At 41.2% G+C, this 14,604-nt stretch overlaps 1 protein-coding gene across 3 annotated transcripts in view; it reads right to left on the bottom strand.

The window, feature by feature from the left end:
- Positions 1-359: 359 nt before the first annotated feature.
- SLC11A2 (solute carrier family 11 member 2) overlaps positions 360-14,604 on the bottom strand; it is a 33,524-nt gene continuing 19,279 nt past the window's right edge. For 2 of the 3 annotated variants that reach the window (XM_068559809.1, XM_068559806.1), the window contains 8 exons: positions 14,237-14,395; positions 13,314-13,400; positions 12,305-12,424; positions 12,001-12,150; positions 11,373-11,446; positions 10,602-10,755; positions 8,397-8,450; positions 361-2,534 (listed from right to left, as the gene is read on the bottom strand). In XM_068559809.1, the coding sequence (XP_068415910.1) occupies positions 2,454-2,534; positions 8,397-8,450; positions 10,602-10,755; positions 11,373-11,446; positions 12,001-12,150; positions 12,305-12,424; positions 13,314-13,400; positions 14,237-14,395 (879 nt within the window). In that variant the 3' untranslated portion in view covers positions 361-2,453. Of the gene's footprint in view, positions 2,535-8,396; positions 8,451-10,601; positions 10,756-11,372; positions 11,447-12,000; positions 12,151-12,304; positions 12,425-13,313; positions 13,401-14,236; positions 14,396-14,604 lie in introns of all 3 variants that reach the window. The other variant, XM_068559808.1, reaches the window with a different exon arrangement.

The raw sequence follows: 14,604 nt of genomic DNA on the forward strand, positions 1-14,604 counted from the left end.
CATATTAATCAAACTATCAAAAATTAAATATAAAGAAAACATATTAAAAGCAGCAAGGGAAAAACAACAAATAACACACAAGGGAATCCCCATAAGGTTAACAGCTGATCTTTCAGCAGAAACTCTGCAAGCCAGAAGGGAGTGGCAGGATATACTTAAAGTGATGAAGGAGAAAAACCTACAACCAAGATTACTCTACCCAGCAAGGATCTCATTCAGATTTGATGGAGAAATTAAAACCTTTATAGACAAGCAAAAGCTGAGAGAGTTCAGCACCACCAAACCAGCTTTACAACAAATGCTAAAGGAACTTCTCTAGGCAAGAAACACAAGAGAAGGAAAACACCTACAATAACAAACGCAAAACATTTAAGAAAACGGGAATAGGAACATACATATCGATAATTACCTTAAATGTAAATGGATTAAATGCTCCCACCAAAAGACACAGACTGGCTGAATGGATACAAACTCATTTTTTAAGTCGCTTTTTCAAGTAAAAGCTGATAAGTGGCGTTAACTCAGTTTCATTTTTGAGATCAGAAGGTCTCTAACCTGGGTTGCAAGGCTGCTGCTCTTATCAGAAGTTTCAAGCGCCATGAAGTAGAAATGAAGGAATTTGAAAGTATCATCTTGGAAAAAATCCCTGCCACTTAGAGGATCAAATCATTATAAATGAACATAGGCAATGTCTGGATTTTTTTAAGTCTTACTGAAAGGTGCTAAGTTTTAAAATAAGGCAGAGAGGTTGGATATTTAATTTTTATGCTGAAAGAGAAAAGTGATGCTCAAACACACAAAGGCTGCAGGGTTTGCAAACTCAATGCCTTTGGGGCTGGAAGGAAATGAAAGAAGGCATGGATGCCACCCTGGAGTATATTCCATTAAAAATGGATAGCTGGGCATGGACTTATATAACACTACCAAATGTAAAATAGATAGCTAGTGTGAAGCAGCCGCATAGCACAGGGAGATCAGCTCGGTGCTTTGTGACCACGTAGAGGGGTGGGATAGGGAGGGTGGGAGGGAGGTGCAAGAGGGAAGAGATATGGGGATATATGTATATGTATAGCTGATTCACTTTGTTATAAAGCAGAAACTACCATTGTAAAGCAATTATACTCCAATAAAGATGTAAAAAAAAATAATAATAAAAAAAAAAGGGATAGCTGCCATTCAGTTCAAGCCAACTGCACTTCCGTGAAGGAACGTGGGCCCAGTGTTGAAAATCTTCTGACTTTTCAATCAGATTGTTATGCAGAAACTTTCAAGTTTTAAATATTAAATGTTTTATTATAAAAATTTTATGGAAAAAAAAATCCTGGTTAGGAAGAGGGGGTCAAAAAATATCTATAAGCCACATGTAGGCAGGCAGCTTGCGACATGTGGACAAATCTTCCAAGTCCCAGTCTAGTTCTCATCTCACACTATTATACTTGGTATATATAACTTAAAACGCTTAGCATTCCCTAGGAGAATCAGCATGAGAAATATTAGCCACTCTGGGAAATAGACTTTGGACCTAGAAATGGTGTTTGGAGTGTTAATGGGAAAAGTGGGAAGAAAAGACATGGTGGGACTATACACACATCAGAAAGAAAACTAATACCTCCATTATCTTCTGTTGGGACTTACAAAGTTAAATGTTAGAATTCTTTTTATACCTACAACTTAAATGCTAGAATGGGCTGAGTTACAATGCAGCAGGGAAAACTGATCATTGGTTTAAGTGTGATTTCTGGATCCTGTTCGTAGGCATTAAGCTCTTTGGAAAATACCATCATATCTCTGAAAAAAACTCAAGAAAAGCAACAAAGAAAATAACAATCACAAAGCACACCGACAACCAGGATTAAATATGCCAAATAGAAGAAGTGTTTTCTTTGGAAATGATGTGCTAGTATCAGTAGTTACCAAGGTTTGGTCAATTAAAATCAAAGTGAAATTTAACTGGCTATAGTCAAGTATCACTTTAAAAGTAAGTCAGCTTGACCAGTTCACTCTGAAAAAGAACAGTGCTCCTTTTCCTTTGTCACTTGTGATCCAGACAAAATAAATATCTGATTTATCTGAGCACCATTTGTTAAAAAAATACAAAAGATCTATCATTTTTATATAACCTTAAAACTCTACCCAAACTGATATGTTCAGGTTTACATAAACATACACACATATATATTTTTAAAATTCCATAAGTCGAGACACAAGCCCATAGGGGTGTGTGACCATCATAGGCTAAAAATTTAACTCTGGCAGTTGCAGGACTCTGCGGGTCTCTGACCTACACTTAAAGCTGTCAGCTTTTAACACCCGTCTCATGAGGAAATCTTTGCCTTTTGCTCAAAATGGTTGAACAAAACTCACCACTGAACTAACAGAGATAACGTTAACAGGACACTTGGCACAAAAGGACTAAGAGAAAGTGGGTCTTATAGAGTCTCTCAGGCTGTCAGTCATCTAGACACAAGTGAGTCAGCATCCACGGTGTTCAGAAGGTAGAGTTCAGGCTGAACTGTCAATCCCAGACGTAGGTACTGAGGACAAAAAGACGGAAAAGGGTTAGACTGATTTGCAAGTATTTAAATATTGAATTTGGCATTTAAGTAACTATAATAAGCATATCAATGTAGGTGTTTTTTCAGTTCTGCTATATAGACTTTCATTTCAGAAAAGAAATGGCTTACAGATACATGAATGGTTTATTGTATATAAAATAATTGCTAGGAGCCGAAATAGTTAAAGATTGAGATAGTACTGAATGCCCTCAGGAAAATTTGCACTTTTATTCTTGCGACACTCTCTGCCTCAGGATGATTGTTTCTGATCAGGATATTAAGAGCAAACGAACCGCGAGCTTTTGTACTTTAATACCAAGTGTGTTAGAAATAAAATTTCAGGGACTTTTCTGGCTGCCCAGTGGTTAGGACTCCAGGCTTTTACTGCTGAGAGCGCAGGTTCAATCCCTGGTCGGGGAACTAAGATCCCACAAGCTGCCCAGCATGGCCAAGAAAAAAAGAAATCAAATTGCAAATAATCTAAATCCTGACCCTATTATCTGGGCCCTATTATCCTTTGGCACATGAGCAAAGCAAAGCCTTGATTAAAAAAAACAATGGCATGTACTAAGAGAGATGAGATGAGCTACGGGTCCCAAACGTTTATCAGGCTGAATCAGAATCACTTCGGCTGCTTTTAAAACACATTGTCAGACCCGCCCCTGGAGACCTGAATCCAGATGGTTTGTGTTGGCATCTGTGAAGTTGTATCTTACTTTTTCTCTCCTCCGAATTCACCATGGGACAATCACTGAGTCTCCTTTTGGCCCTACTGTTGTTACTTGGGGTTTTAGGAATGTTGTTGCCCCTTGTCAACAACAAAATCTTTTTGGCCTATCAGTTGCCTCACCTGTGTAGAGGCTGATCCTTTTGTTATAAGAATTAAATGAAATCATATGAGTGCTCAGGATGCCGAATGAACACTATAAATTCATAGAAAGAAAATGTTCCTATTATATAGTGGAAAAGGAACTGGAGTTGGGGTCAAGCTCCAACTCTGCCACTTCCTATGACCTTGAGCAAGTCATGTATCTTTCTGGAGCCTTAGACTACTTATTTGTAAAATAGGAATAAATACTACATTTGAAAATGTCAAGTACGTTAATAAGCTATCTCATGTTAGTCTTCAATAATTGCTGTGCCACACAGCATGCGGGATCTTAGTTCCCCAACCAGGGATCCAACCTGCGCCCCCTGCAGTGGAAGTGCAGAGTCTTAACCATTGGACCACCAGGGAAGTCCCAGTCTTCAATAATTTTTTAACACATTACAAATTGCCCTGTATACCTTACAAGCTTGTGATGACTGTGTGAAGATGAAACCAAATGGAGCCCAAGATAAAACTATTCTCAACTAGTGGGCTAGGAAATTACTGAGTCACACTGGCCTTAGGGCAGAAGAACAGCACTTCAGACTTCAGCTTGCTTACTCACTTTAGGGTCTTATGACTCAAGTTTTAGTAACCAAGAGCGATTGTCAGATACACTGACAATTCACTGCAGTCTTTTCTCAAGTGAGCTAAGGTGGTGGGCTTCTTCATTATGTAGAAAGCAAGGGTTGCATTTTTAGTCCCATGACCTCCAGGTTGTATCACTCAGATGACTTAGTAGAGAGCACTCCTTCATTGGAGAAGTTTGTCATATTGCTCGGAGGCACTAAGAAATGGGGTAAATTGCACAGGAATTGGCTAAACCTTTCAAGGGCAGAGAGGTATGCAAATGAATAAACTATTAGTCCTTAGTTATTGCTGGGGTAGGATCATAGAGGGCCCTGCCCATTTTCCACACCTACCTGAAAAAGCATTCAGGTACTTTTTAAAATTTAGCACAGGCCAAACAAAATTAGCCTACCAGTTGGCAGCTTTTGATCTAAAACATATTCTAGCACTAATCAGAGTATCAAGCAAAGTATCTTTGATATGTTACTGTTCTTGGTGCTGCTAAACACCAAAGCTTGGTGTCTTAACTACGCATGAAGTGTATACTATATATTATATAGGATGATTGGTAATGATGATGTGGGCTCTGGAATTAAGCTAGTCAAGTTCAAATGCCAACTGCCCACTTTTTAGTGATGTATTATTTTACTTTTTGGTCCTTCAGTTGCCTTATCTATATAGAGGCTGATCCTCTTGTTATAAGAATTACATGAGATCATATGAGTGCAAAGACCCGGACTAGCACATAGCAGTGTGTTAGTCATTCTTAACATTCAAAAGCCAAGGTGCCAAGAGAAGGTGACACATTTGGATTCATTGGTCCTATCCAAGGAAGGAACAGAAAGCACTCCAGAGGGCAGAGCTAAAGGAAATATCTCAAATCAGGATCTTCAAATTGTTATGCATACTATTTTAGTTCTGAAATTAAATCCAAAGTAAGGAGTTCCCTGGTGGCCTAGTGGTTAGGATTCTGGGCTTTCACTGCCATGGGCCCGAGTGGAAGTGAGATCCCGTAAGCCACGCAGCAAGGCAAAAAAAAAAAAACAAAAAACAAAAACAAAGTTAGAAGGGAGAGCTAAATGAGGAAGGACAACATGGAGAACAAAATTCCCAGATAACTTCTATGGTGTTACTTACAGTATTCAGCTCCTGTAAGACAGACAGGGAAAGCTTGCAACAGAGAAAGGGAAAATGAAGTTCTAGTGACACTCTTGAAACAAATTAAGTGCTGACTTAGATTTTCCTGCCATGTGTTTGGTGACAAGGCTAGTAGTTTACTGTGTCTGAGCTCTGTCTTTGTTTTTATTAAATGGTGCCAATATTTCCATTTATATCAGGTCTGCCAAAATGCTTTCATTTTTAAGCTAAACAATTTTGGTTTCTCTTTTCAAATACTCATATTTTTTATTGGCAGCATATACAGAATATAAAAGACCTCAATGGTGAAACAAGACTACAGATAGAAAAATGTTCAGCTTAGAGCAGAAAAAGGCCAGATGACAATGTTTTTTCAACTTTAAATATGGTAATGATGTAACCTTTAGCAATGGCAAAACTATAGAATAGAATAGAAATTAGTGTTTGGTGTCTGCAATTCATCAAGTCTTCTGGGAACTAAACCTATGTTGAGCCTTGAACGACATGAATTTGAACTGCGTGAGTCCACTCATACATGGATTTTTTTTCCCAATGGTGAATACTACAGTACTACATGACCCCAGGCAGGCTGAATCTGAGATGTGGAACCACAGATTCGGAGGAACACTGGACATGAAGGGCCGACTATAAACATGAAAGCCCAACTATAAATTTTACACAGATTTTTTATTCCATGGAGGGTCGGTGCCCCAACCCCAGGTTGTCCAGGGATCAACTGTATTTCTCTCTCTCTTCTAAAGAGAAAAATCACTAACAGTGTGAGTTTAGTATGTCATTCCAGGTGGTAGTTGATGTTTCAGTATTTCAAAGTGGTTGACGCCCCATTAATAAAGTATTTTCAAAGTTAAAAAAATACCCAGGAAACCAAACTGGAAAAAGGAAAAAAAAGTTTTTAATTACAAACCAAGTTTACATATTGTTAAATGATCACTAGAAACTTGCTGTAATCACTCCTAAAACCACTAGCAGGACCTCACAGGAGCCAAACTGCAGCTCTTCCCCATCCCTGTTAATTCCCAGTATGCTGTAGCAGCACAATTATTTCATGCCACATTTATGGAGAACAAGGACCAGTTTACATAAAATACAACTGTATATCCTTAAACATTCCACACAAACATACTGCACATGCTGGTACTGGAAGACTTCAGTCCTAAACATTGTTTATTGTACCCAAAGTACTGGCTGACTAGAAAGTACACTTTCCATCTGAGAGGATCAAATGGAATACAGTATGGGAGTGTTTTTAACACTGAATAATACTACACACACATTGATATAAAATGCCATTTATCTGGGAAGAAATTTTCCATCATTTCAAGTCATATATATAACTTCAAAGAAAACTAGCAGCTTTTACCTGGGCTTCTAAATATTTGTGAATCTGAGACTGACTGGACTCACCCAGACTGAGGACAAAGGTAAATGTTACTGTAGTGTCTTTACAAAGAATTTTGTCAATGTGGCCCTCACCTACAGCAGCCAGACGAGAGCTTAAGATGTCAGTCCCTGATATCTTCAGAACGCTCTTATGCCAGTTTGGGGAATGATGGTAGGGGAGAAGGAGGGATATGAGGAGGGACAGTTAGGGAAATTTGTCTCTCATGATCCTGTGCTATATCACTGGAGGGGCTCAGATAAAGGTATGGTCAGTGAAACATAGTAGTTTACCCTTAATGCCATATAAAAGACAGTCCATTCAGTCTATGCTTTTAACTGTGTACAAAGTATTGGCAATAATGCCTTTAGGGGCTCAGGTGAACGGAGAACATCAATCATCAAGGACTCCAGAAGGAAACACCAAAAATGTAAAGTCCTTCAATGCCATTCCCATTACTGTTCTCTCCAAGTCAGTGGCTATAAGACTTGATTATTTATCTCCATCAGACAAATGTGATTTGGTTTGAGATAATCACATAGTCTCAGGCTCCACATGTAAAAATGTCAGAAGTGGCTGAAGAGCAGCAGCTCCATGCTGAAGGGACCCATTTCCTCTGATTCCAGAGCTCCACCATCTGGTCTCAAAGTTTTTCCCTCTGAGGGAGTGGCTGAAGAGAGGTAGCCCAGCACAACCCTGCTGAAAGAACTTTGTAACCATAGTGATATCTAAGGACTTGCTGAGAGCGAGCGAGCTTTGCAACTGTTAGATCCAGAGCTCCTGAGATTGCCTTGCAAGTCGTCTTGGGCATGCTTCAGAAAAAGATGACGATTCTGGTAGAAGGTGGCTTTTAGGAATAAAACAGATGGCTCTTCTTCTCCTTTCAAGTTTTTCTCCTCACCCCAAAGTCTCATGAGAACATCAGTGCATAAGCGCTACCATCTCTTTCTATCACTACCCTCCTGGAGGAGGAAGGTGAAGGTTTCATGACTCTAAGTGCTCAAGAAGAAATACCATCAGGAAAGCTTGGTACTAACATGAAAGTTATTAAAATTAGGGCTCCCGAGAAAACTTCGATAAGCTTTCAGTCTCTGAGGAAAATCGTCGAAGTGATTTTCAAAAGAGATGAGTAACCACCACCTACAGGTGAGTTTTGCTACCTCTCCATTTACCATCTTCTTTATGCTTTCTCACCCCTCTTAACATCCAGAGAAATTTAAAGTGAAAATAAGTTAAAAGAATCCTGAACCTGATAGAGGTAGATATCTCATAATTTTATATTTCATATGGATCAAACCACCCTAGTTGAGATTTTATTTTTTTATAATTAAAGTAATTCAAAGGGTATGCATAAGGAAAGTATTTCTCAGCATTTTAAAATCCATTATCTTTTGATAAACAAAACTTGCATACCCATTCTGTAATCTGTATAATGAAAAATTTACTGTATTTTCCAAATACGTTTTTTTTAACATATAGTCAGTCTTGTTAAGAATCATGCATAGATGATTATCTCTCAAAAAGATAAAACAAGCTGGCCCTTAGGCAGCTAAAGAGTTTAGTGTTGTTTGAGAGCAGCAGATGTCAGCTTTTCAAGGACCCTACCTAATCCAGTTCCCAGGTTAGGAGGTCAGGAAGAAAAATAATGGCTTCTTTCAAACATATATGCAAAGTCTTTCCCAACAAACAGTTGAGTCCTAAATGCAGTCTGTGCAACAGCACATACTTTTGGCTATGTTCACACAGTAAACCATAGCAACACACTGGCTCTGATGGCTACCTGCGGAAGACAGACAGACTGATCCAGTGTTTACTTAGTATAGCCACTGGTGGCTTCTTCGGTCAGCAGGACTTTAGAGATGCTTACCGTGTGCCCACAGTCTAGGAAGGACATGCCCAGTGCAATCAAACATTGCCAACCCTGAAAGAGAAAATACAGTCATCATTCACTGACCTCTCTGAAGAGCCCTCTTACCCACGACTGCCCACATTGCACTGCTCAGATACAAACCTCTTTTGCCATACTATTTTCAATACTGAGTTCCCTCTGTTCCTACTGCTTTGTGTTTGGTTTGTTTCTTTTAGCTGGCTGGGAGAGTTCCCTGAAGACCACTTTTCTTCAGCCCTACCCCATTCCTCACGATGGGGGGAATGACTGGCTGGCCAATACAACTGCTATGGTCTCCTGAGCTGCTCTGTAAGTATACGTTTTGGAGCTAAACAGTAGTAATTCACTCTAGAATCAGCCCTAAGCCTTAAAAATGGGTCTTCAGGGACTTCCCTGATGGCACAGTGGTTGAGAATCCACCTGACAATGCAGGGCACACGGGTTCGAGCCCTGGTCCAGGAAGATCCCACATGTCGTGGAGCAACTAAGCCCGTGCGCCACAACTACTGAGCCTGCGCTCTAGAGCTCAGGAGCCACAACTACTGAGCCCTCATGCCACAGCTACTAAAGCCCGCACGCCTAGAGCCCGTGCCCCACAACAAGAGAAGCCACCGCAATGAGAAGCCTGCGCACCGCAATGAAGAGTAGCCACCGCTCGCCACAACTAGAGAAAGCCCGCGCATAGCAACGAAGACCCAATGCAGCCATAAACAAACAAACAAACCAATTTATTTTTAAAAATGGGTCTTCAACAATCTCAGTAGTCTCAGGCTGACTGAGAACAACTCGGCACCTTCATAACCAATTTGCACGAAGGAAGGATTCCCTTAAGTTCTACAGCAAATTTTTAAAACAGTTTCTGTCAAGGACATACTCAGTTACTTGGGTTTCCTTGGAATAAGTCTCTATATTATGGTCAGCATAATCTTAGCGTGCCCATGGTTTACTGGGGAGGAAAAAAGAAGGGCTATATCCATCCAGGGCATAATTTTTCAATATTCACTAAAATGATTTTCTCAATCAAGTACATAACCTGTAGCAGACACTGGCATGGGGACTAGGTAAGTGCTATAAAGATGAGCAGTGGGTTTCCACCCTCCATCCCTGCCATTCTCTGTAGCAGACATGTTATAAAGTCTGCTGTCCCTAATCCTCAACTCCTGTGTTTTTCAGAGTAACCTGTGTAGAATAGGGAGGTGGATTTGTTGTTGCTGTAGCTGCTTTTCATTAATATAAGTAATGTTACAGAAGATCTGGAAAATAGAGGAAAGAATATATCCATAATCCCACCAGCCTAAGACAACAACTATTACTATTTTTGCATAATTTACTCTGGACTTTTGAAAATTTTTTTGATTATCTAGGTATACACAATTCTGCATTCCTTTTCTATGTAGCTATATTTTATAACCATCATTTAAAAATAACTCTAGGGCTTCCCTGGTGGCGCAGTGGTTGAGAGTCTGCCTGCCGATGCGGGGGACACGGGTTCGAGCCCTGGTCTGGGAGGATCCCACATGCCACGGAGCAACTGGGCCCGTGAGCCACAACTACTGAGCCTGCGCGTCTGGAGCCTGTGCTCCGCAACAAGAGAGGCCCTGATAGTGAGAGGCCCGCGCACCGCAATGAAGAGTGGCCCCTGCTCGCCGCAACTAGAGAAAGCCCTTGCACAGAAACAAAGACCCAACACAGTTATAAATAAATAAATAAATAGATAGATAGATAGATAGATAGATAGAATATCTTTAAAATAACTCTAGAATAACCCAATGAGAGACTATCACTATTTATTTATGTCCTGATTGGATAGCTATTAAGTAGTAGAGCTGGGCAGGGCTGTGAACTCACATGTGCTGCCCTCCAAAGATTTGAAATCACACTCCACAGCTCCCTTCTCCAATCCCATCTCGTACCACTCTCAACTTTCTACACTGCTGATCTTCTTTTAGTTCTTCAAACATACTACACTCTCTTGTTAGGAATTATTAAGAATGGAAACCAGACAGAAGTGACAGAAATAGAAAAATGGTAACTCTTAGGAACCAAGGTAAATTTTACGGTTAAAAATGCGGTTTAATCGCAGCTGGTTTAACGGCTCTTTCAGGTACTTTCATTTCTGAGCGCTAGCCACACCTCGACCACCCTGATACCTATATGCCCCTGCCCCGTCCCAAATGGACTTACCAAGTAAAACACAAAGCTCAGGTAAGCTATGCTGACCACAGCAGCCACCACATACAATGCCACATGCCCTAGTTCCTGGACATAAACCATGACAAAGTACATGTTGATGGAACAGATGATAAGGACCAAGATACCGCCTGCGATCCTCCAGCCTCTGTAAAGAGAAACAGCACAAGTATTGGTGGCATAGCCCAACCTGTCCACAAACAGAAGAAGACACTGTGTCTTTTGGGGTACACAGGACAGGAGTAAGAGGCATTTCAAAATGAACTGAAAAGTGGTTCTTGTGTCCCAGATTAGGTTAAATGAGCCAAAGTTACATAATGAGAGGGAGAAAGAGGGGAAAAAAACACTGTCAAATAACCCCTATTATTTAAGTCCCTAAAAATGCAAAAAGTCATGAGTCCCTAGAGATGCAACAAGTCATCTCAAATAAACCATGTCATTTAAAGATGTATATAAAAGGTATTAGCTTATGCCTTTCTCATCAAGATCATTTAACATGGAATTCAGGTGCTTTAAACTTCAGTGGCTGAAGCTAAAGAGTTAAAGCCCTAAAAGCTGAAAAATTTCCCCCAGAAATGAAAACTGTGCTTGCCCTCCTTTGTTACATTCACAGTCTCCATTTTCTAAGTCAAAGACCGAGGGGGCAGCTTTAGCAATCACCTCTCAAAGCACATCGTTCCCCTATGACTTATTTTCTGACTGGCCTGTTTGATGAAGATACCCTTCCCCCATATATATTTGGGGAACTAAGAGAAGTACACTCACATTCCATTGGCAAATTCACTCATTACCGGCCGCAAGCTCGTAAACGTGAGGATGGGTATGAGAGCAAAGGGAAGCTGGAAAAGGAAAAACTAAGATCAGATAGGGCCACTGGGGGTCCTTGTATCACCCTGAGAGTAGCACTGTTAGCAAAAGGGAAACATAGACCCTGTCTCATCTACTCCATGAGAAATTATTCCTATCATTCCAACATGCTGGAGCATTATGTGGAAATCTGTAGAGGTGTCATTAACCTAGCATCAATTATGATCATAGTGTCTTCACAAAATTTGTATCTGCCTTGTCTTCTTAATCTCCATAAAATCTAGCAGTGTCCTATACGTTATTTAATGTTTGCTTGGATTAACGAACAATAATTTGGGGTTCTATGTGTAATTATAGCTTATAATTCCCATTCAAAAAAAAAAAAAAACCAAGCTTAAAAAAACCCAGCCCTTTCTAAAAGCCTTTTAGATGTCAGGGATTTCATATGCATTTGCTATGGACCAAGACTGTGCCTCTTTCTTCCTCTAAATTTTCCCCAGCATGCAGCACTAGGCTTGGCAACTAAGGGCAATACAAAATGCTGCCTGACTCAATGGGATGTGAGTTTCCCCAGCTCCCTCCTCACTTGTAAGCTCTGAAGAACATTCAGGAAGTCATTCATCCCTGTCAGATGCTCTACATCTTGGAAGACGGCAACAAGCAGAGTGGGGATGATGGCAATAGAGCGGGTCAGAATCACTCGGGCAAAGCGTGACCACTTTAGGTTCAGGAATCCCTAGAAGGAAACACAGAAGCAGGATGAATGTCTGGAATAGGACACAGAAAAACGTCTGGGGAGGTTCAGGAAGACCTTAGATACATGGGATTAAGAAGTAACAAAAGGGCAATGTCCTCTTCCTCAAGTCTATCCCAGTCCAAACAGCAGGTACCTCCATGACAAACTGGCCAGAGTAGGTTCCTGTCATGGTGGAGCTCTGTCCTGCAGCCAGGATCCCCACTGCCCAGATGTAGAGTGCAGCAGGCCCGAAGTAACACCCCAGCACAACACCCTGGGAGAGGCAAGGGAGAAAGATATGTTTGTGTCAAAGACCACCTGAGACAACACTCCAAACAGCACTCCTCTGCGACATTTCTCCCTCTTCCTGGCTACGCACCTACCTATACCAAGTGCTGTGCTGGGCACTGTAACAGAAGCTAGACTTAGGTCCTGACCTCATTCTAGATGCTTTCAACCTAAATTCTGCTGGAGGGACCTTTATTTCTCCTCAGCCTAGTCCCTTCTCTTCTCTAGGCTCCTAAAGCCTTTATCCTCAACCTATATCTTGACTATTAAAAAAAAAAAAGTCCACAACACTTCCCAAATTAAATTCCTTAACACCCTATTCTGCAAGATGGTAACAGGAATGAAGAGAGAGCTCAAATAAATTTGGGAAATGCTACATACTATATATTCTACTCTTGGAGGTTCACAATGTAACCAGCATAAAAGGGACAGAGAGGCCCCAGTAAAGACCACCGCTTTACTAGGAACACTTTCTTTTCTTCTTCTGGCCGCCCCGTGCGGCTTATGGGATCTTAGCTCCCTGAACAGGGATTGAAGCCAGGCCCTCGGCAGTGAGAGCACGGAGTCCTGACCACTGGACTGCCAGGACCACCAGGGAATTCCCAGGAACACTTTCTTTAGTCACCCAAATTAACGTCCTATAGAACAATATACTATCAACACAAGTTTGGGAATTGCTGATACAATTCATCTTTTCAGCTGATCTTCTATTCCCTTCCACGTAACCCAAAAGGCTTGTCCGGCATCTGGACCTCTGAAAAAAACACACTCCAGAGAAGATATGCTGAGCTCTGAAGTGAACCCACAGAAAAAAACAGATACTATGCTAAGAATATTGATTCAGGAGCAAAGATCAGAAATCTGAATAGGTTTACCCCTTTGTAGATGTCCACAGTCAGTGTTGAGTTATCGTCAGGAAAAAGATGAGTATGGGGACTGCTGATATTTCTACAGACTTCAACCTGGAACCAAAGCAGTTTAGGAACAACTTTTACTTCTGAGGCCAGCACCCAGACAAGAAGCCCTCTCCTACAGATTATACACAGGTCACCCAAGAGATGGATGCTGGAGGCAAGACACTGGACACAGGTTGTGACAAGGGCAGAGACGGGCTGCAATGTCACTTGAGGTCTTCCTCCGTAATCTTTCTACACCCCCATGCCATCAAAAACATTTACTGAGTTAGAGTGTGCATGGTAATACATGAAGGCTGGGTCATTTTAAATGATGACAGGAGGCGAGGGCCCTTAAGAAGGCTTCAGATATGAGAGGACAGCCAGAATAGGGAGTCCTTAGTCAAAGCAGAGCCAGGAGTCAGAGGTCCTATAGATAAGAAACAAAGTAGTGATCAAAACTAGATAGGCAATCAGGAATCAAGATGATAGAGAATTCAAAATGACAAGACAGTCTATCTAGCCACAGTTTCTGTTTTCTGTTTGTTGGCTTCTCCCAACCTGTCATCACCAAATGGCAGAACTGGCAAGTGGCTAGTAGTTGGTAAGCAGGAAACAAAAGGGGATGACAAAGAGCCAAACAGGCGTGAAGCCACTAGTAACAGCATGAAGCAATCTTTGTCCGAGGTAAGCTCCCTTCCCTGACAAAAGCTTGGAAAGATGGGTCTAGGCTTGGTCACAGACCCCAGACTGTAAACCACGACTAGTGCAGTGATTTAGGGGGCAGCATTGAGGCTTGAGATCCATTTCCCCTGAGCTCTAAGTCACTGTCACCTTTTCCTACCCCAATCCAGCCTCCTCTTTACCCTCACATTCACTACCACCCAGGACCCTGGCTTACTCACCACCTGCTTGTTGGTTTTCTCAAAAAATGCTTCAGCAAAGACTGAGACGACAAAGACGTTGATGATAAAGGAAACAAAAAGAGCAATGCAGGATTCAATGAAAAAGTACTTATTGGCTTCCCGAACTTCCTCCTTATTGGCTCGGTCTACCTGTCTGGACTAGAGAGATAACAGCAATGGTCATTTTTTTGACTAGTAGGAACAAGTTTCCTTGTAATATTTCATGAGTTTGGAGTCAGCTGAAAGACCTAGAGGGCAAACAACTGACCACATGAAATGTGAGAGACTCCCCTTACATCCTGGTTCTCTGAGTAAGAACTCCATGACCCTCTGATGATACCACACATCCCCAAACAGGGAAAAGTGAC

Source organism: Eschrichtius robustus, chromosome 13 (assembly GCF_028021215.1).
Source record: "Eschrichtius robustus isolate mEscRob2 chromosome 13, mEscRob2.pri, whole genome shotgun sequence".
NCBI lineage: Eukaryota > Metazoa > Chordata > Mammalia > Artiodactyla > Eschrichtiidae > Eschrichtius > Eschrichtius robustus.